At 50.7% G+C, this 22,208-nt stretch overlaps 2 protein-coding genes across 3 annotated transcripts in view; one reads left to right on the forward strand and one right to left on the reverse strand.

The window, feature by feature from the left end:
* The window catches only part of LOC138815752 (transcription initiation factor TFIID subunit 4-like), a 68,698-nt gene extending 52,775 nt beyond the window's left edge, over positions 1 to 15,923 (forward strand). The window contains exons 10-15 of the mRNA XM_070005128.1: positions 911 to 1,080; positions 1,368 to 1,498; positions 2,752 to 2,877; positions 3,878 to 3,934; positions 4,479 to 4,598; positions 14,463 to 15,923. Coding sequence (XP_069861229.1) covers positions 911 to 1,080; positions 1,368 to 1,498; positions 2,752 to 2,877; positions 3,878 to 3,934; positions 4,479 to 4,598; positions 14,463 to 14,630 — 772 coding nt within the window. The 3' untranslated portion in view covers positions 14,631 to 15,923. The remainder of the gene's footprint in view (positions 1 to 910; positions 1,081 to 1,367; positions 1,499 to 2,751; positions 2,878 to 3,877; positions 3,935 to 4,478; positions 4,599 to 14,462) is intronic.
* A 6,140-nt stretch (positions 15,924 to 22,063) lies between these two features.
* LOC138815753 (cadherin-4-like) overlaps positions 22,064 to 22,208 on the reverse strand; it is a 120,185-nt gene continuing 120,040 nt past the window's right edge. For both annotated transcript variants that reach the window (XM_070005130.1, XM_070005129.1), the window contains exon 14: positions 22,064 to 22,208. This exon is cut by the window's right edge and continues 1,301 nt beyond it. The gene's annotated coding sequence lies outside the window, so the exon portion shown is untranslated.

Consider the following 22,208-nt stretch of genomic DNA (forward strand, 5'->3'; position numbering starts at 1 on the left):
CTTGAACTTTGGGCCTGGCTGTTGTCCCTCAGCTCTTCAGCTCAAGACAAGTGCTCTACCACTTGAGCCACAGCGCCACTTGAGGTTTTCTGGTGGTTTATTGGAGGTAAGAGTCTCATGGACTTTGCTGCCTGGGCTGACTCTGAACCAAAATCCTGAGATCTCAGCCTCCTGAGTAGCTAGGATGACAGGCATGAGCCACTGGCACCGGACTAGGGACAATTCTTTGTGCTGATTTGTCTTTCAGTTCTGAGAGTTTGTGATTGTTTTAAATAAGTTTTTTTTTTTTGAAGAATTTTTTTATATTACTATAAAGGTGATAGGTGTACAGATGGGTTACAGTTACATGAGTCAGGTAATGCCTACATTTCTTTTTGGACGATGTCACCCCTTCTCTCCCAGCTTTTCCCTCCTGTCCCCACCCACAAGTTGTATAGTTCATTTTCAAGATAGTGTCTAGTGAGTACCACTGCTGCCTTTGTTCACCCTTTGTCCCTTCTGTACCCCTTCTTGCCCCCCTCAAAGACAGGTAAAGGAACAAACAAGACAGACAAAGCCAAAACAGTAACAAAGGAAAAACCTCTTTTTCGATTTCAGGTGCTGTGACAGATAACCTCACGGTAATAGTGCTTTTGATTTTTCTTTCTCTAGACATGGTGCGGCTGTGGTCAGGGCTCTTCCACATAGCCATTTTGGGTCCACTCTCATTTCATACAGCTTTGTCTTGAAAAAGAGCAGATTAATTTTCACCCCAGGCCACAAGATGCCTTCTCTAAATGTCAGGACACAGCGCGCAGGGGCCAGCGGACTGTTGCTGGCGTCCTATTGCTCTGCCACATCGGAACCACCTCGGCGCTATTTCTCACGGACTCCTCGGAAAGCTAGGATGACCCCTTTCTCTTCTCCTCAGGGATGATGATGACATCAATGATGTTGCATCGATGGCTGGAGTAAACCTGTCAGAAGAAAGTGCAAGAATACTGGCCACAAACTCTGAGTTGGTGGGGACGCTAACCCGGTCCTGTAAGGATGACACCTTCCTGCTCCCCGCACCCTTGCAAAGGAGGATGTTGGAAATCGGTACGGCAGTGCCCACGGTGCCTGGCGTGTGCTCCTTGACAGAAACTTGCTTGGTAGTTCTCTGGCAGCTCCACTGTGTGTGGCCCACACGTGGGCGTGCCCTTGCCCCTCACGTGCTCCTCATGCGTCGCCCTTAGAGGAGGATGGTGATGGTCCTCAGGCAGTGCTGGGCCATGGCAGCCTGGGCTGCTCTGGACAGAGCAGAACTTGCTGGGGGAGAAAAAGAGCGAAATGGGAACAAAGAAAACTGCAGAATGCTGGAAATGCTCTTTCTGTCTGGCCTGCAGGTAAAAAGCACGGCATAACTGAATTGCACCCAGATGTAGTGAGTTATGTGTCCCACGCCACGCAGCAGAGGCTACAGAATCTTGTAGAAAAAATATCTGAAACGGCTCAGCAAAAAAACTTCTCTTACAAGGTAATGAGGCGTCTTCCCTGAGGAGAGAGTATCTTTCTGTTGTCACTTTCTGAGTAGAGAAATCTGGAAGCCACCTTTCCAGGATGAGGCCGGTGTGCTCCCTGAATATCACGGTGTTCTGGGTGTTTTATAGACCTGGGCTGGGACAGGAGGGCGTGATCTGAAGGGCTGTCCATTGGAAGATGAATGGTTAGTTTTGAAAATTACGCCGTTTTCCACCCTTGTTCAACCACAGGGTTCCTGACCTCGGTGGGCTCTGAACCCTTCCCTGGGCCATGAGCTGCGGCTGACAGGCCTCTGTTCATGGAGCAGATTTCAAGGCAAAATAGGTGTTCTTCTTGCATTGTACAAATGCAGCTCTGGCAGGCACCGGGAGCAGCTAGGAACTGTGTGAGGCAGCCTTGCTCCTGTGGCGGGTGTCCCAGGCCTTCAGAGCAGCATTTGGAGTAAATGCTCTTCTTTGAAGAGCTGTGAGCCAGACGCTGGTGGCTCAGGCCTGTCACCCTAGCTACTCAGGAGGCTGAGATCTGAGGACCGAAGTTCAAAGCTAGCCTGGGCAGGAAAAGTCTGTGAGACTCTTATCTCCAATAAACCATTCAGAAAACCAGAAGTGGCACTGTGGCTCAAGTGGGAGAGTGCTAGACTTGAGCTGAAGAGCACAGGGACAGTGCCCAGGCCCAGAGTTCAAGCCCCACGACTGACAAAAGAAAGACACTGCTGTTACTACAGAGAATCTTTGTTCATTTTTGTCGTTCATGGGGCTTTGAACTCTGGGCCTGGGCGCTGTCCCTGCACTCTTCAGCTCAAGGTGAGTGCTCTACCACTTGAGCCACAGCACCACTTCTGGTTTTCTAGGTTTATTGGAGATAAGAGTCTCACGGCCTTTCCTGGAAGGGCTGGCTTTGAACCATGATCCTCAGATCTCAGCCTCCTCAGTAGCTAGGATGACAGGAGTGAGCCACCGGTGCCTGGCTACTATAGAGAATCTTAAATGACATAAAGATTACCGGGCAGCATCCAAGAATCTAAAACAGAAATTTCCATGAAGTTGCAGGGTTTCTGGTGAGACTGCCCTGATGGCAGGTGTGTGGAATCGTCTAGGGAAATGAGTGATGGGCTCTACTGCCAAGTGGGGGCTGGACTGAGGGGTTGGGAGGAGCTATGCAGCTGTCCACTTTGCCAGCCAAGCGTTTGCTTGCTGGATCCTCAAATCTGTGACACAGTATTTTTGCCTTTTTTTTTCTTTTTTTCAGGATGATGACAGATATGAACAGGCAAGTGATGTCCGGGCTCAGCTCAAATTTTTTGAACAACTTGACCAGATTGAAAAGCAGAGAAAAGACGAGCAGGAGAGGGAGATCCTGATGCGGGCGGCCAAGGCAAGTGACTGTGTTGTTCTCCAGGCCTTTGGTTGTGGGCATACCCTCTTCATTTCCAGTGTATGCATCCTGACTCCAGGTGGCCAGAGTTGTGTTTTGGGCTGGCCTTGAAGAAAAGGGGATATTTAGGGTTGTAAGTGGAGCCACAAAGAGGCCTTGCTCCACTGGCATTCTTCACCTGTCCCTCAGGTTCCCTGGGTTCCGTCTACCAATGTGCAAATATGCAAGTCTGTGCTTCAGACTGTGGCTCTTCAGTCTAGAACACAGAGCCAGATGTGGCATACTTCACTAGTAGCGTCGGAAACAAACTTCATTACACAGAGAGGCTTCCTGGAAAACTTGAGGCATGAACTTCGGTGATGACCAAATGCTAACCCTTACTCTACTTGCTGAGGTGCAGGAGCAGTCCCTGAACCCAGAACCCCGTCCTGACTCCTGTCAGACCACATTGAGTCAAAGACGTTATACCAAATTGGTACTTTTTCATGATGTACAAGTTTTTTGTTTTTGTTTTTTCATTTATTTTGTTTATGTGATATTGAGTTATTGAACCCAGGGCCTCATGCATGCTAGGCAAGCACTTGGCCACTAAGTCACATTTCTAGCCCTGTAATCTAAATTTTTATCTTTTGAATTTAAGCATTTAAAAAACTTAAAACAGGGTTGGGAAGGTGGCTCAGTGGTAGAGCACTTGCCTTGCATGCATGAGGCCCTGGGTTCGATTCCTCAGCACCATATAAGCAAAAAGAAAAAAGCCAGAAGTGGTGCTGTGGCTCAGGTGGTAGAGTGCTAGCCTTGAGCTGAAGAGCTGAGGGACAGCGCCCAGACCCAGAGTTCAGGCCCCACGACCGGACCCCCCCCCAAAAAACAACAACAACAACAACAAAACTTAGAACATTCTGTTATATGGCATAGATGCTATTATAAAATCAATACGTTAACACTTGTTGGAGATAAATATTTAGGTCATAACTTATTTTCCTTCTTCTTTCAAAAATAGTCTCGATCCAGACAAGAAGATCCAGAACAATTAAGGTTGAAGCAGAAGGCAAAAGAGGTAAGTTTTTCAGTCCTGGACTTGTTACCACATAACTCCAAGTTTGTATTCATCCTAGATATAGAAAAGAGAACATTTAAGAAAACCTTGGGATTTCTGAACTGGGGTATTTATGTGGCTATTTACAGTATTGTAACATTTAAATAGTACCAAGCCAAAGATATTTTTCCTGTATAGTTTGTGTCTAGCTTTTAGGTTTAATGTCAACTTTTCTGAACTTGTTTAGTTTTCTGAGTCTTTTAAGGTGAGTTTCAGTTGTAGTCATTCATTCATTGATTCATTCATGGTAGTGGAGATTTTGAACCAAGTGTTTTGTACCTGCTAGGCAGGTAGTCTACCACCTAATGTAAACATCTAGTCATCTATTGCTTTTTAAATGTTATTAAATTTTGTGGTGAGTATGGTCAGTGTGCTTTTTTTCTTTTTTAAAGATAAATCATTAAAATTTAGAAAATTTTAGAAAGCCTTTTTGGTATCTGCATAATGCTTTTGCAGTAAGTAAAACCTGAGAAACCATAGTCCTTGTTTCCTTTCCACCACAAAGATGCAGCAGCAGGAGCTGGCACAAATGCGACAGCGAGATGCCAACCTCACAGCACTGGCGGCCATTGGGCCCAGGAAAAAGAGGAAAGTGGACTGTGCGGGGCCAGGATCAGGAGCAGAGGTACAGCAGCATCGCGGGGGTTGAGGTCTGGAAGGGACCGGGGAGAGCGCCTTAGAGCCTGCTTCCTCAGGTAGACAGACACATGTCAGAACACACCCCTTCAGTTCACATATTGATTGTCTCATCTTCCTTAGTCTCCTGCATAGGACACTTGACATTCAAATCAGCTTGTTTGTGTATATCACGTGAACTAAAAGTTCTTTGCATAAATGCATGTGATCACCAGTTTGCTCCAACTGACTTTTAAAAACATATGTGTAAATTGCAATCAAAGGAGTAATTTTGCTGGGGTGGTGTCTCCCCAAAAAGTACACATGGGAGAAGCCTTATAGGAAGAGGGCTAATGTAGACCATGAAAGGGAAGATGCTGTGCAAATTCTGCTATACTTTTTCTCTTATGTACCCAGACTTAGCATTTTGCTTTTGCTTCAACTCTAAATTTTCTTTAAAGTCAATTGAAGAAGGAAAACAGTATTCTCAGTTGCCTTTTCTGGTATTCTTTGTTCCTTCCTGCACCCTTTTCCATTGATCTGAAGGACAGCCCCTAGGATCTTGTAGTGTAGGTCTGTTGAGGTCTTCCCTCTCCACTGCTATTTACTTGAACATGGTTGGTTGTCTTGTCCTTCATTCCTTTTTAGGGCGGGACGGGGGGGGGGTGGGAGGTGCAGCGCGGGGTTTAAACCTGGGACCTTGCTGCACATGCTGTGCCCCACAGATGTGATTATATTTCACTCTCACTTCGTTGTTTTTTTTTTTTTTTTGGGTCCAATCATGGGGCCTGAACTCTGGGCCTGGGCACTGTCCCTCAGCTCTTCAGCTCAAGGCTAGCGCTCTACCACTTGAGCCACAGCGCCACTTCTGGCTTTTTTCTTTTTGCTTATGTGGTGCTGAGGAATAGAACCCAGGGCCTTGAGCATGCAAGGCAAGCGCTCTACCACTGAGCCACCTTCCCAGCCCCATTTCACTCTCACTTTGAAGGATCCTTGTTAGAAAGGTCTGGGTTGCTAGGTTTTTTTTCTCTTGCAGAAATCTCAGGATGTTGACCCACTTTCTTCTAGTGGTTCTGCTGTAAATTCAATCCTTGTTTCCTCTACATAATTTGTCTTTCTTTGAGGAGGTTCTGAGACTTTATATATTTGTTTGTTTTGTATTTGGTAGGTTCTGTATGTGGCCTGTTTCAGGTTTTCTAAGCTTTTCTCAATTGAACTGTAGGTCAATGTTTTGGTTTTTCTTTTTTCTTTTTTTTAAAATTGCATTTGGAACATTCTGATCATTATTTCTCCAAGTGTTTTTTTCTGTTCCAATCTTTCTTTTGTTTGATCTCCAATTACTTGTTATTAAACCTGTTACTATTGCCTCATAGCTTTTGAACCAGTGCCATTTGCTTCAGTTTGTTTTCTCTGTTTTCTGGCTGATGATCTCCACTACTCTCCCTCTAGGTGGCTTAGCCAGGTGGAGTTTGGCCATAACCAGTTAGTTGTTCAGCTCTAGTCAGGTTTTCATTTGCTAATGTGTATTTTGACTCTAGAAGTTACATTTGCTTCATTTTTAGCTTCTAATGATTGGCCAAGATTCTCTGCCTACTCATAAAGACTGCATTTTCCTATAGTTGGTTTATCATATTTATTAAAGCTGGTTTCCTTTAAAGCATCATTTCCATCTTATTTACTTCTCTCTAAACAAGGATCCTGCTCCATGAAATTTGGTGCAGGTTGTGGGGCAGTGTCAGCAGGACTGAATCGGGGTAGTAGGATGTTCAGTCTTTCTGGGCTTCACAAGTTCAATTCCTGACCCCCTTGCTGTGAATGGCACCGTTCATGCGGCAATGGAGCTTTACATGGAACTCAGGAGGCGCCAAAGTATCCAGGACACTCACTTCTGAAATATTCCTGATGGCTGCGGCCTCTACTGTGTTCTGAATGACCAAATTCTTAATGACCTTGTCCTTGGCATGCATTGGGCACAGTTTGTATGGTGAATAGGCTGCATGTAGCTGTGGCCCTTTCGGGCATGACAGTTGTTTCTTCTTTTTTTCCTGTCATCTTGGGAGCAAGGACCAGAGCTTAAAGCGGTTTTTAAAGCCTATCTGCCCATCTTCCCTCCATCCCTCCCACTCTTCTCCCCACCCCTTTCATCCCTCTCTTCCACATCTCAGGTCTAGTTTTTATTGACTGCTTTCCCCTTTTGAATAAGGATCCCCTCTTTTTGTTTCTTTGCATATCTAGTGATTGTGACTTGAATATGCACCTTGTGGATAGCATGCAGCCTTCTTTTGAAGAATATTGGTTTTTAGCAGTTCAGTAAGTAGCTGGTCATCTTGGATTTGTGCAGGCTTGTCAGTCATGATCTGTGGAAAGGTCAAGGTATTTCTCAAGCCCCCCTGACCTAGCAGGATTTTCCCTGTATGCTCTATCTTCCCTGTCTGGGTGTGCCTTTAGGCTCTGCTGTGGTGGGTCTTAGTATAAAAGAGTTCTTTCTGGCTTCTCAAACTGGTCTTGTTGCTTGCAAGGATTGGACTCTAATGTACTGCCTGACCTTTGGTAGCTCCATTTTTCTGTGAGCCCATAGCAGCTGTTGTGTGTGCTGTGCCTTGGATGGTTTTGCCCTGCTCTGGGGAGTGTGGAGGTGGACTCGGGCGGGGACAGGGTAGTGACCTCAGCAAGGCAGTGTTTTTCCTGCCAGAGACTGCTGATTGTGTGTGGTGTCCAGATGTCCTGGAACCTCAGTGCTGAGGCTCGTGTGTCCTAAGTGCCAGCGTGACCTCTGGATAGTGCTCCTGGTGTGACACTGGCCACAGCATGTGAAAGGAACAGGGGCAAATCCACCTGTCCCACCTGTGCCGCACAGGTAAGAATTCTGGGCATAGTGCAGGCAGTGTTAAATGCATGTCTGAGTGGTAGGGAGAGTCCCAGGGAGGGTCAGAAAGAAGGAAGTACAGATTCCTGAGCTTCAGCATGGGCCTGGCCAGGAAGTGCTGGGGTGGTGGCCTAATGCCACCTAGTCTAGTTGGGGCTACTGGGCAGGCTTCTCAGCAAGAGCCTGCTGCTGGTCCCACGTTGCATTATGGGAACTGAGGCCCACAATGCCCACATTGGAAGCTTGGTTTAAAACCCAAGAAATCAGTGGTAGAGCTCTTGCCTTGCATGCATGAGGCCCTGGGTTCGATTCCTCAGCACCACATAAGCAAAAAGAAAAAAGCTGGAAGTGGCGCTGTGGCTAGCCTTGAGCTGAAGAGCTGAGGGACAGCGCCCAAGCCCAGAGTTCAGGCCCCACGAACGGACCCCCCCCCCAAAAAAAAAAAAAAAATCAAGAAATCAGTAAAGTCTTGAGCACTAACGACGTATCTTGAAAAGAGCTGTTAGAATGAAAGATTCTTGGGTTTTGAGGGAGAGTTTTGGACGTTGCTGACCTGTTTTCCTGAATTTCTTTTGGGGCCTAAGGTGGGGCCTTAGGGATAGAATCGCACCTCAGAATGATCCTAAGGTGTGATCCTTGTGGACTCGTGGCCAGTTCAAGCACCAGAGCAGCCTGTGCGCCTGTGGTTCCAGGCCCCTTATTACCTGCAGCGGTAATGCCTGCCGTGACCACACGTGACACCAGAAGCACAAGGTTGTGCTCCCAGCTCTGGGGTTGAGGCACCCTGCTTTACCTTGTCTGTTCTTTTTTTTAGTCTGTAAATTTACAGCACCCTACTTTCTTCTTTCCTGGACATGGTAAGACCAGGGGTCAGGCCTATGGTGGTCCTTGGCTGTCTAGGAGCGCAGCTTGTATATGTATACCTCAGTCCCTGAGCTTCCTGCTCATGGCAGGTGAACCAAAGATACCTCCAGCTGGCTCACCTGAGCGCCCTCTGCCGAGTGGAGGCGCAGGCTCTGCTCTGTGATGATGGGTGCCTGCAGCCACTTCCTGCTTGAGAATATAAAACTTGTGATATGTGAAGTTTATTACTTGACTTTTGTATTGGTCAGTTTTGGAACTGGAGCTTGAACTCAGGGCCTTGCATGTGCAGTTTGTTTTTATTCATTAACTGGAGGATTTTATCTGAAGACTCCTCATCTGCTGTTAGTGTTCCTAGATGTTTGGTTCATGGGGAAGGGAGGGTAAATGCTGAGTGCTCTTCATCTGGTTGGTTTCGGGTAACAGAATGATTCCCGGTCCTGTCCTCAGAAGGTGATGGCCATTTAAAGTTTCAATGGTTTTTTTGTTTGTTTTGTTTTTAAAATGGCCTTATTTTTTCGTGAGCTCAGGAGTTCTTGTCCTCTGCAGTCCTCATTGTCGTCGTGGTTTACACTGTGCTACCTTTGGCCAGTGGCAGCACCTCAGGAGGCTCCGGGGCATGTCACCATGGGACATCACGTTCTTGTCACCTGGAAGGACGGAGTGCAGCATGCGTGTGGTACAGGTGTCCCGCTTCAGGCCTGGAGCAGCCGTTTTCCCAGGAAGAACTAGTTTCTTCTAGTGGGAAGTAGAGTTCGAAGACCACAAACTGCATAGTTGTTGCAGGGGGTTCAAGCTGGGAAGTATGGAAACACAAGGCCTTGTGAGTCCTGGTGCTTCCAGTTGAGAAGATTTTTAAGTGCAGAGGTGCAGAGTTGTACTCACTCTTCAAGACGGCAGATTTCCAGTCATATCTCATCTGCTGCATTGGTTTCCCTGGGCTTGGGGGTTGGGAGGAGAGAATGAAAGCTGTCCTGGTTCTCGTGGAGGATTAGATCCCTGGACCTGTATGGACCAAGAGCGAGACGTCTGGCACTGTCTACGGGTTAGGATTACTGGAACAGACTTGATTTTGCCTGTAGTTTCTGCTCATTGTGCTGTATTTATTGTATCATAGCCTCTCATTCTTAACCTTCCTTTTCTCTAGCCCATAAGTAATGATTTAATGTTTATGAGCAGTCTTCATGTTGCTGGACTTGTGGAATGATTCATGGGAACAGTACCTCTGTGAATTCTCAGAGGTTGACAGTTTGTGCCCCTTATGTTATGGCTGAGGTTTATATTGAGATCTGCAGCCCCTGGCTCCAGGAGTCCTCCGTGTCCTCCTCGCCTCCCCCATTCCTGGTTCTGTCCAATCTTGGCAGCAGTTCCATCCCCTGTCCAGTTTCATGTCCTTTCCATGTTGTATTCTTCTTCTTGCCTGTTTCCTTGTGGAATGTGTGAGACTGGTTTTCTTAGGCTGGCCATGATGTTCCTAGATCTAGGGTCTCTCAATTCATACTTCCAAATATTTTTATTTGTATTTTGTTTTTGAGACTGTCTGTTGTATTTTGCCTCGAACTGGCCTTGAATCCACTATCTTCCTGCCTTCTCCCTAGAAGCTGAGATTACCGATGTGTGTCATCACATCTGGCTTGTATATTTGTTTTAAAGAGCTCAAATGTCACACCCTTTCTTTTGTCTTCCTGAGCTGTTTCTTTTCTCACCTGGAGCCCTGTCTTCTTGGTTGAAAGCAGAGGAGCAGGGTGGATGTGCCTGGCCCTGACGTGGGCCTGCTCTCCTGCTGCCCTTCAGCACCAGCAGAGGCTTGCTGCCTCCTCTGTGGCTGACTGACTTTCTTTCTGACTGCCTTTTTTTTTTTTTTGTAAATCTTATTTTCATTTTTATTTTCTGGTTTTTCTTCATTATGTGCTCACTTGGGTTTTTTTTTCTCCCCTGGCCCCAAATAATTTATTTCTGAGGAAATTTGATCTCTTCTCTCCACTTCTTGAGTTAGTCAACTCTTACTTCATTATTTATTTCTGGGTTTGCATCGGTGTTTGAATGACTTCAGAGTCATGAGCTCGCTCAGCTTGTTTGCTAGGTTGGTGCTCTGCCACTTGAGCGATGGTCCCCGTCCTACTTTTTACTGATTATCTCTGAGATGAAGTCTCATGGATCTTCTGCTGGGCTGGCTTTGAAGCATAGTCCTTCAGATCTCAGCCTCCTGAGTAGATAGATTCCTGGTGCGAGCCATTGGTGCCCAGATATATTTCTGGATCTTTTGTTCCTTAGCTTTTGGGGATCTGGGCTGTTCCCTCTTCTTCCCCCTCCCATACTGGGGCTTGAACTCAGGGCTTTGCATTCTTGCTTGGATTTTTCACTCAAGGTTTACCAGTAGAGTCACACATCTTTTGAGCTTCTGATTCAAGGTGATTTTCTTATCCTTTTGGGTTAACCTAGGAATGTTTTATTGTATTTAGAGTATTTCCCGGTGGTGGTCTTCTGTTCTGCTGACCGAGTTTGTCCCTGTGAAGTTCGTGGCCCAGATCCGCAGTGGCTTTGCGTTTGCTTTTCTCCCTGTAGTTTGAGTTTATGTATTTGTGGTGTCATGGCGCCCTCTCCTTGCAGCCTGGTGAAGTTCATGCTGCCTGGCAGGGAATGCTGACCCTGAGGGGCCCCTATTCTTGCAGAACTCCGAATTTCCCCTTTCTTCTTTTGTCCGCTGACTGTCTGGCCTCTTCTCAGAATGTTCTATGTTTCCCTTTGAAGTCACCTTGTGGGCTTCATGATGCCACCCTTCTCTAGCCTGTGTTCTGAGTCACTGGGACTCAGGTCTGAGGTGTTGTGTGAACTCGGCCTCTTGCTGCCATCTGCTTTCTCAGAGTCTGTCCTTGTTGGCAGGCTGGGGACAGGAAGGGCACACACCCTGGGAGGTGGACACACCCAGCGCCGCTGCTTCCATGAGTGCCCCTGGGCCCTGTGCATTTACGTTCTCTCCGTGCTCTGCGGGGGGGGGGGGGGGCAGCTAACACTGTGCTCAGCCTCTTCAAAGTGGTGTCTCTCTTCAGCTGTGCACGGGGGTGTTCTGTACGCTCTTCCAGCGTGCGCTGGGTGAGCTAGACTCCTGCGGTCCAGATGACAGAGATGAGGAAGCCCAGAAAACTCACCCAGGGGCAGGGGCAGGGGCAGGCAGTGGCGCCCTCCCAGGCGACAGGCATCATGGCTCCCAGACAGGCGTTCTTGCCTTAGCCCTGGGAACCCTTCCCTCCTCTCTGGGGCCTGTTCACGGGCACAGAGCTCGAGGGGTGTCGGGGTTGGAGAGGAGAAGGAATCCTCAGCCCCTCAGCTCTGCAAGTGGGCCTTCTGTTTTCCAGGGCAGCGCTGGCTGGCTTCCCAGAGCCAGAACCCAGGCCTCCCTTGGGACACAGGGCTCTATGTTGGGAAGGGGTGCCCACAGGAGGAGATGATTCCTGTTGTTTTTTACACCGAGTGTGTGGCAGGTCAGACTTAAGAGGGGCAAGTGTGACAATGAAGAGACTGGCCTCCTTTTATTTCATCCTTGTAACAGCCCCAGATGGAGCGGTGTGAATGATTACAGAGCCGGCACACACGAGGCCACTACCCCAAGAGAGCTCTAGCCCTGCCTTAAAAAAAATTTGTATTTTTGGGGCTGGGAAGGTGACTCAGTGGTAGAGCGCTTGCCTTGCATGCATGAGGCCCTGGGTTTGATTCCTCAGCACCACATAAGCAAAAAGAAAAGAGCCGGAAATGGGGCTGTGGCTCAAGTGGTAGAGTGCTAACCTTGAGCTGAAGAGCTGAGGGACAGCACCCAGGCCCAGAGTTCAGGCCCCACGACTGGACCCCCCCCCCCCCCAAAAAAAAAATCGTGTTTTTGTCCCTCATATCAGTACTTTAGAAGAAAAAAACCAAAAATGCCAGCGCTAGCCCTGAGCTGTAGAGCGCCTGGCATTCAGGTTGTAGCTCCTGGTGCTGACCCTCATGCTCGGTGGGCTGCTGCACTGGGGGGGAAGGGGGGGAGGGAGGCTTGTGCCTCCCAAGGCCTCCCCGTGCCCCGTTTTCTCCCAGGCCTTGGAGGCCTGCAGGCTGCTGACGTGTTTCTGTTCCCACATCCTTCCATCCCAGGAGGGCTTGGGGTGTACTTGGCAAAAGGAGCTGCTGCTGTGGAGTCCAGCACCATCTTCTAGGGACTGTCCCCAGGTCAGCAGTCCTCTGCCGGGGGGCTGGCGGTCAGACTCGATGGCTGTGGCCAGGACCCCTGGGCAGTAGCCATGCCAGCCCTGGCCTGGGAGAAGTGGAAGAAGCTGTGGCCGGCGGGCCGTACCTGAGTTTGAGGAGCATCCATTGCATTTAGGAGATCCTGGCCGAGCACTGTGCGCCAGCCGGTCCCTGCAGAGGCTGGTGTGGGCGGAGCGATCGTGCTCGGCCTGGACGTGGCTGGTTGGAGCCGGTAGAGCTCTCGTTAGCACGTCTACGTGCTCCCCACCAGGTCCGGGGCACCCGTTTTTTGATATCATTCACCAGGATTTCTGACTTTTAGTTCCCACTAAACTTTATACCTAGACAAGCAGTTTATCCTGGTTTGGGTGGTTGAACCTGAGAGGAGAGGCAGGAAGTGCAGTCTCGACTTGGTCTCTGGGTCCAAAATCGCTCCGGCCCACAGTGCCTCGGCGGCCTGAGCGTTGCGGGGCCTCCATCCCTGAGACTTCTCTCTTGAGCTGTAGTCAGGATGAACTAGGTCTGTGTAGTAAAGGCGCGGGTGTGGACGCCCACATCCATGAATGGATCCCAGCCTTGTAAGACCCCTGTGTCTCCGGGCACTGGTGGATTCTGCCATTCTCAGGAACCCCGGGAGCAAGGAGGCCATGTCCCTCTCTCCACCTGCAGCCAGGGCCTCTCCGGGGAAGCCTGTGTTCCGGCTAGCTGGCTGTGCCAGAGGCCACTCCTCAGAACGGGACCATGTTCTCTCTCCTTCTGAGCCCACTAGCTCCTCTGCTGGTCTGCACACAGAGTAGTCCTTGAGGCTACTCCAGGGGTGAAAGTCAATAACCAAGCCAATTGGAGGAGACCTTCCTTCCACCAGGAGAATGTGGCCACAGGTGATGTGGGAACCAGGCTGAAGATGACGGTGGCCCCAGAGTCTGAGGGAGCTCACCATCTTCAGCTGTCAGTGTAGAAAGAGACTGACCAGTCGGTGTCTTCAGACACACCTTGCCTCTGGCCAGGACAAGTGGCACAGGAGCCAGGGAGAGCTGGCAGTATCCTGCCAGCCTGCTGCGGTGGTCACCTTCCAGGCAGCACGCTCCTGCAGCCTTGCTGCTAGAACATACTTAGCTCCAGCTGCGTAAGCTTGGACTGAGGTCGCAGGAAGGACAGACACAGCCATTGGATGCGCAAGCCATTCAACCACCTGGACGTGACACTCAGCTCTCCCGAACAGAGACACAAGACCTGTCTTTTGGGATGCTGTAGTTTGTGCCCAGTGAAGCAGTGATGAGATCCAGCTACTGGATACCTGTGTAGCGCCATCGCCATGCAAGTCCATTGCAGGAAGGTGTGGAGTCGGCTTGGGGATAGCTGATCTCCATAGGGCTGGGTGTCTGGTTCAGCCAGAGGGGCAGGAAGCCCTCTTTTCCTTGGTCACGATCACCATCACAACCACTGAGCTGTTGGCCTCCCCTAGCTGACTGAGCCTGTCCCTCCCAGGAGTTCAGACCTAGTGCCTTTATCAGCCAAGCAGGGGTGGGTGACAGTCCTGGTGTGGCATCGGATGTGGGCTTCCACCCCTTCCCTGCTCCCCTAGGCAGCCTTGCCGTGGCCATGTGGAGACTGGTGGCTGCGGGTCCCAGAGCCACTCAGCCTCTTGCCTTTGGGCAGAGCCCGCTTTGTCCTCCCTGGCGTTCAGGGCCCTCGTGTGTTGGGTGAGGCGTTGGTGGTGGTGGGCTGGCCTGTGAGATAGAGTGAGGCCTCCTGCCTATGCCCTTGCCCCGTAAGGGGTGTGGCTAGCGCGTCAGCTCAGCTGGCAGCCTGCAGAAGGCTGTGCCAGGGGCTTCCTCAGGAACCGGGTCCTGGGGCGTTGCCCCTTTTGTTTTGCAGCCCACCTCTGAGCGCCGCTAATGCTTCTGTTTCCTCCTTTGTCGTTACCAGGGCTCAGGCCCCGGCGCGGCAGTCCCAGGCAGCTCCGGCGTGGGCGCCCCCAGGCAGTTCACACGGCAAAGAATCACCCGGGTCAACCTCAGGGACCTCATATTTTGTTTAGAAAATGAGCGCGAGACAAGCCATTCACTGTTGCTCTACAAAGCATTCCTTAAGTAACACAGGACAAGTCGCCTGGGGACAGTTTTATATATTTGGAGATTACGCCTTTTTGTAACAAGCAAATGGGATATTGTTTAAAAACAGCCACCTCTTTACAACGGAACAGTTTTATATTCCTGTTTCTAAATGAGCTCTTCAGCGTGGAAGAACCGTTTCTGTAGCAGAGAGACACAAAGGCCTGCGGATGCTCCTAAAGGACAGCCAAACCTGACTCATCCTTGACTGAGTGGCCTTCCTGCCAAACAAGCCATATATAAAGACTGATGGAATCGTTTAGCAAATAACTAGCTGCCCTCTGTCAACTTGTAGCAGTTCTTTCATTGTCTGTGCATTTTGGTTGGGTTCGGTTCCGCTTGCCATGTTGCTGTATGTCGACAGCCAGTGACCTCATTTCACTTATTTTTGTTGCAGTCAGTTGGCAAAGCCAACTGAGTTTTAGACTATTTATCTTCCTGGCTTTTCTCCGCTCCAAATTCTCCAGGAACACACAAGTCATCGCCGTCACGTGGAGTGTGGGTGCGTTTCTGCTTAGTATAGGTCGGGGCCCGGCATGGGGGTCCCTCCCGAATGTGTTCAGCATCTGTACAAATGAATTTTATTTGCTACAGTTTGTGAAGCTGTAAAGTTAAAGGAAATGGAAACCTTTTCAGCATAAATATATTTTACTTGCACTGTGTTTTTTTAGCTAAAAGTGAAAACTTAGATAAAATAAAATCAGAGTTGAGAAGAATCATCAAAAGACTGTTTCTCAGTGTGAATCAAGTGTTGAAAAATGGTTGGTGTATTTTGTCAGTAATTGTACATAATTTTTGGCACATAACATAAAATGGCTATGTAAACTATAATTATTTTGCTAAGAGACTGTATGCAAGCTGTGGGCAGACTTTACAGACGTCCAGAGCAAAGTCCCTTCTTTGTACCTATTTTTTTATTACAAATATACTAATTGGTTCTTTATATTTTCAGAGGTTATTGTATTAAATTGTCTATTGATAGTACTTTTATGACTGTAAATATTTTGGCTTTCTCCGTGTGAATTCTCACGTTAGACATGAATTCTTGCGTGTGAACTGAACGCTGATCAGTATTTTTTATCCACACCTGAGAACTGTTACACTTTTATTTTCTCTTTTAGGAAATCCCTGTCTTTCCATTTTTTCATGTACATTTTGCACAGTTACTTGTTCATATGTAAATATTTTACTTTCAAAAATGAAGTTTTTAATTGCTATTGTTTTATATAGGATTGAAAGAAAATTAACTCCTTTATTAAAAACAAATTTATCTGTATCTGTCTCGCCTGGTTTTCTTAGTGTCTTAGTTTTGATAGTGCTTCTAGAAACTTGGTTCTGGCCCTGCCAGAGTGTTTGTCTGGGACTTAAACCCAGTGACGGCCCAGCAGCCGTGGAGCCTGGGGCTGGAGGCCGAGACTGTCCCCTGCTGCCTGCTGACCTGGCTGGGGACGTGGGTGGAGTTCTGCAGCGGGGACAGAGCTGGGGAGACAGAAACACACCCTGCTGAGCCTGGATTCAGATGACCCTGGTCCTGGCACAGACCCACAGTCACTCTGTGTTGCGGGGTGTGCCCAGGGGTTCCCACTTCCCAGGGGCACACGTCACATGGGAGGCTCAGCTGTCCGAGCCACAGGACAAGCTGCCCTTTCAGGGCCTCGGAGGCTAGTGCTGTGACCAGAGCTGGTCCTGGACCCTCCTCAGCTACACCCGTGGGGACCTCGTGGCCAGGCAGGTGGGTTTACAGGACACGCTGCAGAACACGGTCCTTGCTTCACCTGCGGCTGTGGTGATAGGCTGCAGGGTAGGCGCCCTCGGCTCAGTCCTGGAGGCTGGAGGCCTGGGACCCAGCCTTGCCTGCCAGCCGCAGGGGCGCTGGTTCAAAACAGGGAGCAGCCTGTCTGCACCCGTGCGGGATGACCGAAGCTCAGCAGACTGCCCAGGTGCCGGGAGGGGTGGCGGCCACACTCCACACTGCTGGGGCGTTGTCGGGAATGGCATTTTCTTGAGTTGAACACACATTTGCCACAAGATCCAGGGGTTCGCACCAGGAACGTCCAGACAGGCCTTCAGGGCGGTGCTCAGAGGCGGAGGACAACCGAGGACCCTACAGCAGGTGAGCAATGAAGCAGATTATGGTCTGAGCTCAGAGAGGCCAGCCCCCAGGGCTCCACGCAGGGCAGGGACAGTCGGGGGTGACTGTCAAGGACACAGAGAGCAGCATGCTGGGGGGGGTAGATGGGGCAGTAACACTTAGGGCCAGGAACTTTGTGCTTTCAAAACTCTGGGCCTCTTGATAGCAGTGCCGTCCACTCCCCGCTTACGAATACCACAGGATCCCAGACCAGTGGAGCTGTTCCGCATCTACTGCAGTTTTGTTTTTTTTTTCTGGGTAGACTCCAGCAAGCCTGTTTGTAACCCTTGATCCCTGAGCCTGGACAGCTGGGAGGTAATGCCGAGGGGCGATAGGGGCCCCAGCTGCCTCTAGTCTACTTGTTAAATGTTCAAGTGAGGTCCCCTGGTCAGTCGGTTCTGCGCTTCTGGCCTATTTCAGGATTTAAATACCAATGTATCATTGTTAGCTGAAAAGAAATGAAAACCAAGTCCCTACCCTACCCCCCACTGGTCTCTTCTGAAATTTGGGGCAGCAGGCAAAGGACAATTCAAAAAAGCCCAAACAGCTGGGCACTGGTGGCTCATGCCTGTAATCCCAACTGCTCTGGAGGCTGGGATCAAGAAATTCCATACAGGAATGGGTTCATTTCCAATTAAGCAAAAAACCAGAAGTGGAGCTGTGACTCAAGTGGTAGAGTGCTAGCCTTGAGTGAAAAAGCCCAGTCTTGAGTTCAAGCCCCATGCTTGGCACACGTACACATACAAAAACCTACCACAACAACTACCAAAGACCAACAACAAAATGACCCCAAAGCCCATCGATCACTAGAGTCACCGTGCACCTGTGAGGCTCCACAGGCCCCGTGGGTCTTCAGCGTGTGGGCCTGCCTTCCCAGAGGCCTGAGGGAGTCACAGGCACATCGGACCGCAGTGTTTTGATTCACGCGTGACTTGTGGCGCTGGGTGCGTGTGGTGCTATTGGAGGTTTCAGTTCAGGGCCTCCTGCTTGCTAGGTAAGCGATCCACCACTTGAGCCATGCCCCGGCTCTTTCACGTAGCATCTTGCGCTTTTGCTGGGCTCAGTTCTCACCACCTTACCAGCTGGGGTTACAGGAGGGAACCACGGTACCTGTTAGAGTATATTAAACTTTGCCAGAAAACCACGCAGACATCCAGGAACAAAGAACAAAGAAAAGGTTTATTGCCAATACAGGGGCCGGCAAGACCTCTTCTCACAAGGGAGAAGTGAGAAGCAGCGCCGGCCATTGTCAGAGGTGACCTATATAACCTACTGAGGCTAGGAGGGGCTGGAAGGGGTGAGGAGGTGGAGACCTTGGTGTGGAAGTGAGGTCCAGGGGCTTCATCGTGGTGGGTCAGGAATAATGGCTGCTGTCCAAGTAGAGATAAGGCTCCCTGCAGCTGCCCAGACCTGAAGGTCACTCTAAGGAGCTCTTGCTGCTTATATGGTGGCAGCTGCCCAGAGAAGGGAAAGGGGGCTGGCTGGAGGCTGATGATTGACTGCCTTGACTACATAGGCCTGGTGTTGCCTGGGAGAAGAGCATGTAAAACTGGAGAGAGGAAGGAGCGAGCTAAGCTGTGGGAAGGAGCTCATTGGACTCACAGGTTAGGGTTCGTGGCTTGTGACTCTTCTGTCCGCCTGGTTGCCCTGGAGACAAGTGAGCAGGGTCCCATCAGTGAAGGCATCTGTGCCACCTGCCGAAGCGTCTACCCCGCCCGCCTGGGCCTGCCCTGAGCCCTGCTCTGGCTCAGCACAAGGGATGCAGTGAATGCTTTTAAATTTAATTCTGAGAAGCGTTGTTTCTCTCCATAGTAAGTCACCAAAACATCTGCGGTGTGAGCCTCTGCTGCTTAGTCTGTGTCACATAGCGGGAGGGAGTTCAAGGGACTTCCCAAGGAGGAGCCTGTGTGGGGTCGCCCGCATGGGCATTCTGGGTACTTCACTGGGCCCTGTGCAGATGGAACCCAGCTTACCTGTGGCTCAGCCACCGCCCTCTGCCTGGCTTGGCAGCCAGGGACGCGCAGGCAGGTTCAGCCTCTCCGACAGTGCCCAACAGCCTGTGGCGCACCCTAGCAGGGACAATGTCAGGGTGCATCTGAGCTTACGTGGCAATGGGTTCAGGGGGTTGCTGAGGCGTCCACGCTGGCCAGGTCCAGCCACCACCTGCATTGCAGGTGAGTCTGTCGACACTTGGCTGAGCGCTAGGTGGCTCTGTCCAGTGCAGGCCTCTGAGCGGATGCCTCGGAGTCTCCTCGGGGGCACAGGACAGCAGCCTGTGTCCAATGAAGGGGCCCAAGAGACAGTCCTGAGCCTCAGGACGCCAGCCCTCTGCCCGGGAACTGGGAGGGTCTTTACCAGGTTATCTGCCCCCTCCCAGGGCCTCTCCCCAGGAGGCTGATGACAGGAGTATACCCCCAGGAGGACCTGTCCCAGACACAGCAGTTGCCTAATTGTGAATATAATTAGGCGTTCAGTACCTTCAAAATTAGCAAGTGGCTAATTGTGCCTACAATTATCAGCTGCGCCCATAATTGTAATTCACCGGGTAAGTGATTTTTTGTTAGGAAAGTAACTGTGGATGCACTGTGAGCCTGCCCTCCGAGGCCGCTGCGCCCTCTCTCACGCCTTTGGTTTTCCTTTCTTCAATACTGGGGTTGAGCTCTGGGCTTTGGGCTTGCTAGGCAGGTGCTTTACCACTTGAGCCACTCCTCCTTCCTTTTTGTGTTGTTTATTTTTAATTAATTTATTTGTTTTTTTTATTTTTATTTTTGGTCGGTCGTGGGCCTTGAACTCTGGGCCTAAGCACTGTCTCTCAGCTCTTCAGCTCAAGGCAAGCACTCTACTGCTTGAGCCACAGCACCACGTCCGGTTTCTGGTGGTTTATTGGAGATCAGGGTCTCATGGACTTTCCCGCCCAGGCTGATTTTGAACCGTGATCCTCAGATCTCAGCCTCCTGAGTAGCTAGGATGACAGGCGTGAGCCACCGGCAGCCAGTGGGGGAACCACTTTGAGGGTCACTTTTACAACCTTCCTTGTGCAGCGTGCAGAGGTCAGAAAGGTGGAGTGTGAACGGGTTTTGTTTATTCTGCTTCCTCTGAGTTGGAACCGTGCAGCGGCAGGTGCGCAGCACAGACGTGCCAGCGCCAGTATGTGCGGGTTTCCTGAGCCGTACCACAGGGGCAGTCAGCCCCTGCGATGCCGGAAGAAAACAAGCCAGGGCAGGGACTACTTAAAACAGGGCTTTATTTAGTCCTTACTCCGCTTCAGAACACAGCAATCCCGAAGGCTGCTGTTCTGTCTGCAACCAAGACCACCTGGCACTAAAAACACACGGAGAACATCCACCCTCTTCCCTTTTTTTTTCCTTTTTGTTTTTCGGTACAAAATGATACAAACAACAATACAAAATAGTTGTGCTGTTGACAATTACAAAAATGTTGGAACATTTGTCTACGGGCGCAATGCTCAGAGTTGCGGTGTGAACACATCACGCTCTGGTATCTTTCCCAAAACCATGGTCATGCGGCGGCTACACATTTGTCCATTTCAAAAAGAAACATGCAGAAAAAATCAGAACAAAAAAAAGGAGAGAAAGGAAAAGTAAAATGCGTCCCAAGTATTCACAGATGTGTTTCCCACAGGGCCAGCCGCAGGAGTGGGCAGTGCACGCACACACACACACACGCGCGCGCGCCCGCCGCCCGCACAGCTGCTCCACCGGCGCTCTGAGCAAGGAGACGGTGCCTTGAGCTTTTGGTGTTTCCTTTTAGCTTTGACAGAAATGGAGACTCTCCCTCCCTCCACTTTTTACCTTGGAGAGAACAGAGTTGATCATGTATTCAGCTAGGGAAACGGAGGCATCTCGGAGGGCCTGACGCTTGGCTGCTATTCTGACACTTTGGTGGTGGGAGACCTAGAATTTTGGATGTGCTGAAAGACACAAGGAAGAGAAAACCTGCTGGCTCGGAGCTGGGTGCAGAGGCTGACCGCGGCCGGGGTGTCTTTGGCACGCCACTCAGTAGTGCAGGATTCTCTTAAATTCCCTAAGGGAATGAAACCGGCTGCTCCCGACCGCAGACATGGCCTATCTACAAGCTACAGAAGAGAGACGTTTGACACTGACTGTACGCTTGCCTAACGCTAACTCGTTGGCCTCAGAACTCTGTTCTGAGAGGGGTCTGGCAGGGTGGGGAACCCTCTCTGTCTCTGGTCCCAGGGGCTGATGGGGATGTGGGCTCAAGGGGAAGCTGTTCAGATGGAAGCCACACACACGTTCTGCTAGCTGCTGCTATAGCCCCAGCCTGCGCGATTTAGAGGAAATACAGGGGACCCTGGCTGGATGCTCCTCCGGCTGGCGCAGCAACCTTGGCCTGCACCATTTAGAGAAGTTGGGGAGGGGGGCTTGGCAGTGACACGGGTGTGGGGGAGGTGAGGAAGGGGAGCAGGGAAGCGGCGAGATGTCCCACCCCATAGCTGGTACGATTAAGTTCCTCCTGTCCAGGGGGATACAAGGACGCCTTGAGTTTTCAGAGGAAAAGAATGCATGCTGCCTCACTTTTAAACACACTTCCAACAATCCATGCACACCTCTCACTGAAGCAGGGACTTCCCCAACAACCTAGAAAATTCCAGCTCCCATCCTCCAGCCCTGACCACAGCAATCCCTCGACTGGCCACGCCCTTCAGACACTCAGGGCCATCCTGGTTGGCTGCTGGCCCTGAGTGATTTGCATAGCATAACTTAGAACCCGACATCCCCCTCTAGTTCTCTGTGGACACACCGGGAGGGCAGCGCCTGGAAGCCACGGCTCTCACCCCCCCCCCACAGGCACCGGAGGACAGAGTGGACAGCTCAGCTCTGGAGAGGAGGAAGCGCTCTGATGTCCAATGGGACGCACCTGTGACTTTGCCACCCTTGCCAGTCTACCCAGGTGCGTGTTTGTGACCAGTGCTTGGAGAGAAGCACTGGATGGAGCCCAGGTGGGGAACCTGCTGCCCCTTGGCATGGCCCACCTTCAGCACCTTTGTGCCCGCCAGCAGCAGCTACGGGCTGGGCTTCTGTCCTTCGCGGCGCTGGGCGCGCTGTCTCCCCAGGGGAGGGGAAGGGGGAGCTCTGACACCAAGGCCTCCGGGTACCGGCTGCCGTCCCCTCCCCGGGCCTGGAAAATGCCTCAGCACGGGTGCCTCTGATGCCGCCTGCCCCTGCCCTGGCTGGGACACGTGCACAGACACGAGGTCGGTCTCCTCATCCAGAGGAGCGCGTGGCTTCGCGTTCTGGGGGAGGGGGTGGGCTGGGGTGGGAATTGGACACGCCCGCCACACAGTGTGGCCTTGGTCAGATCACCCGTGGCGAGCAGAGCCAGCTCGGGAGAGACACGGGGAAGCAGTGGGGATGATGTGTGGCCTGTGGACACAGGTACAGAGGGGGG

Source organism: Dipodomys merriami, unplaced genomic scaffold (genome assembly GCF_024711535.1).
Source record: "Dipodomys merriami isolate MVZ:Mamm:240054 unplaced genomic scaffold, mDipMer1.0.p SCAF_665, whole genome shotgun sequence".
In the NCBI taxonomy this organism is placed as follows: Eukaryota; Metazoa; Chordata; class Mammalia; order Rodentia; family Heteromyidae; genus Dipodomys; species Dipodomys merriami.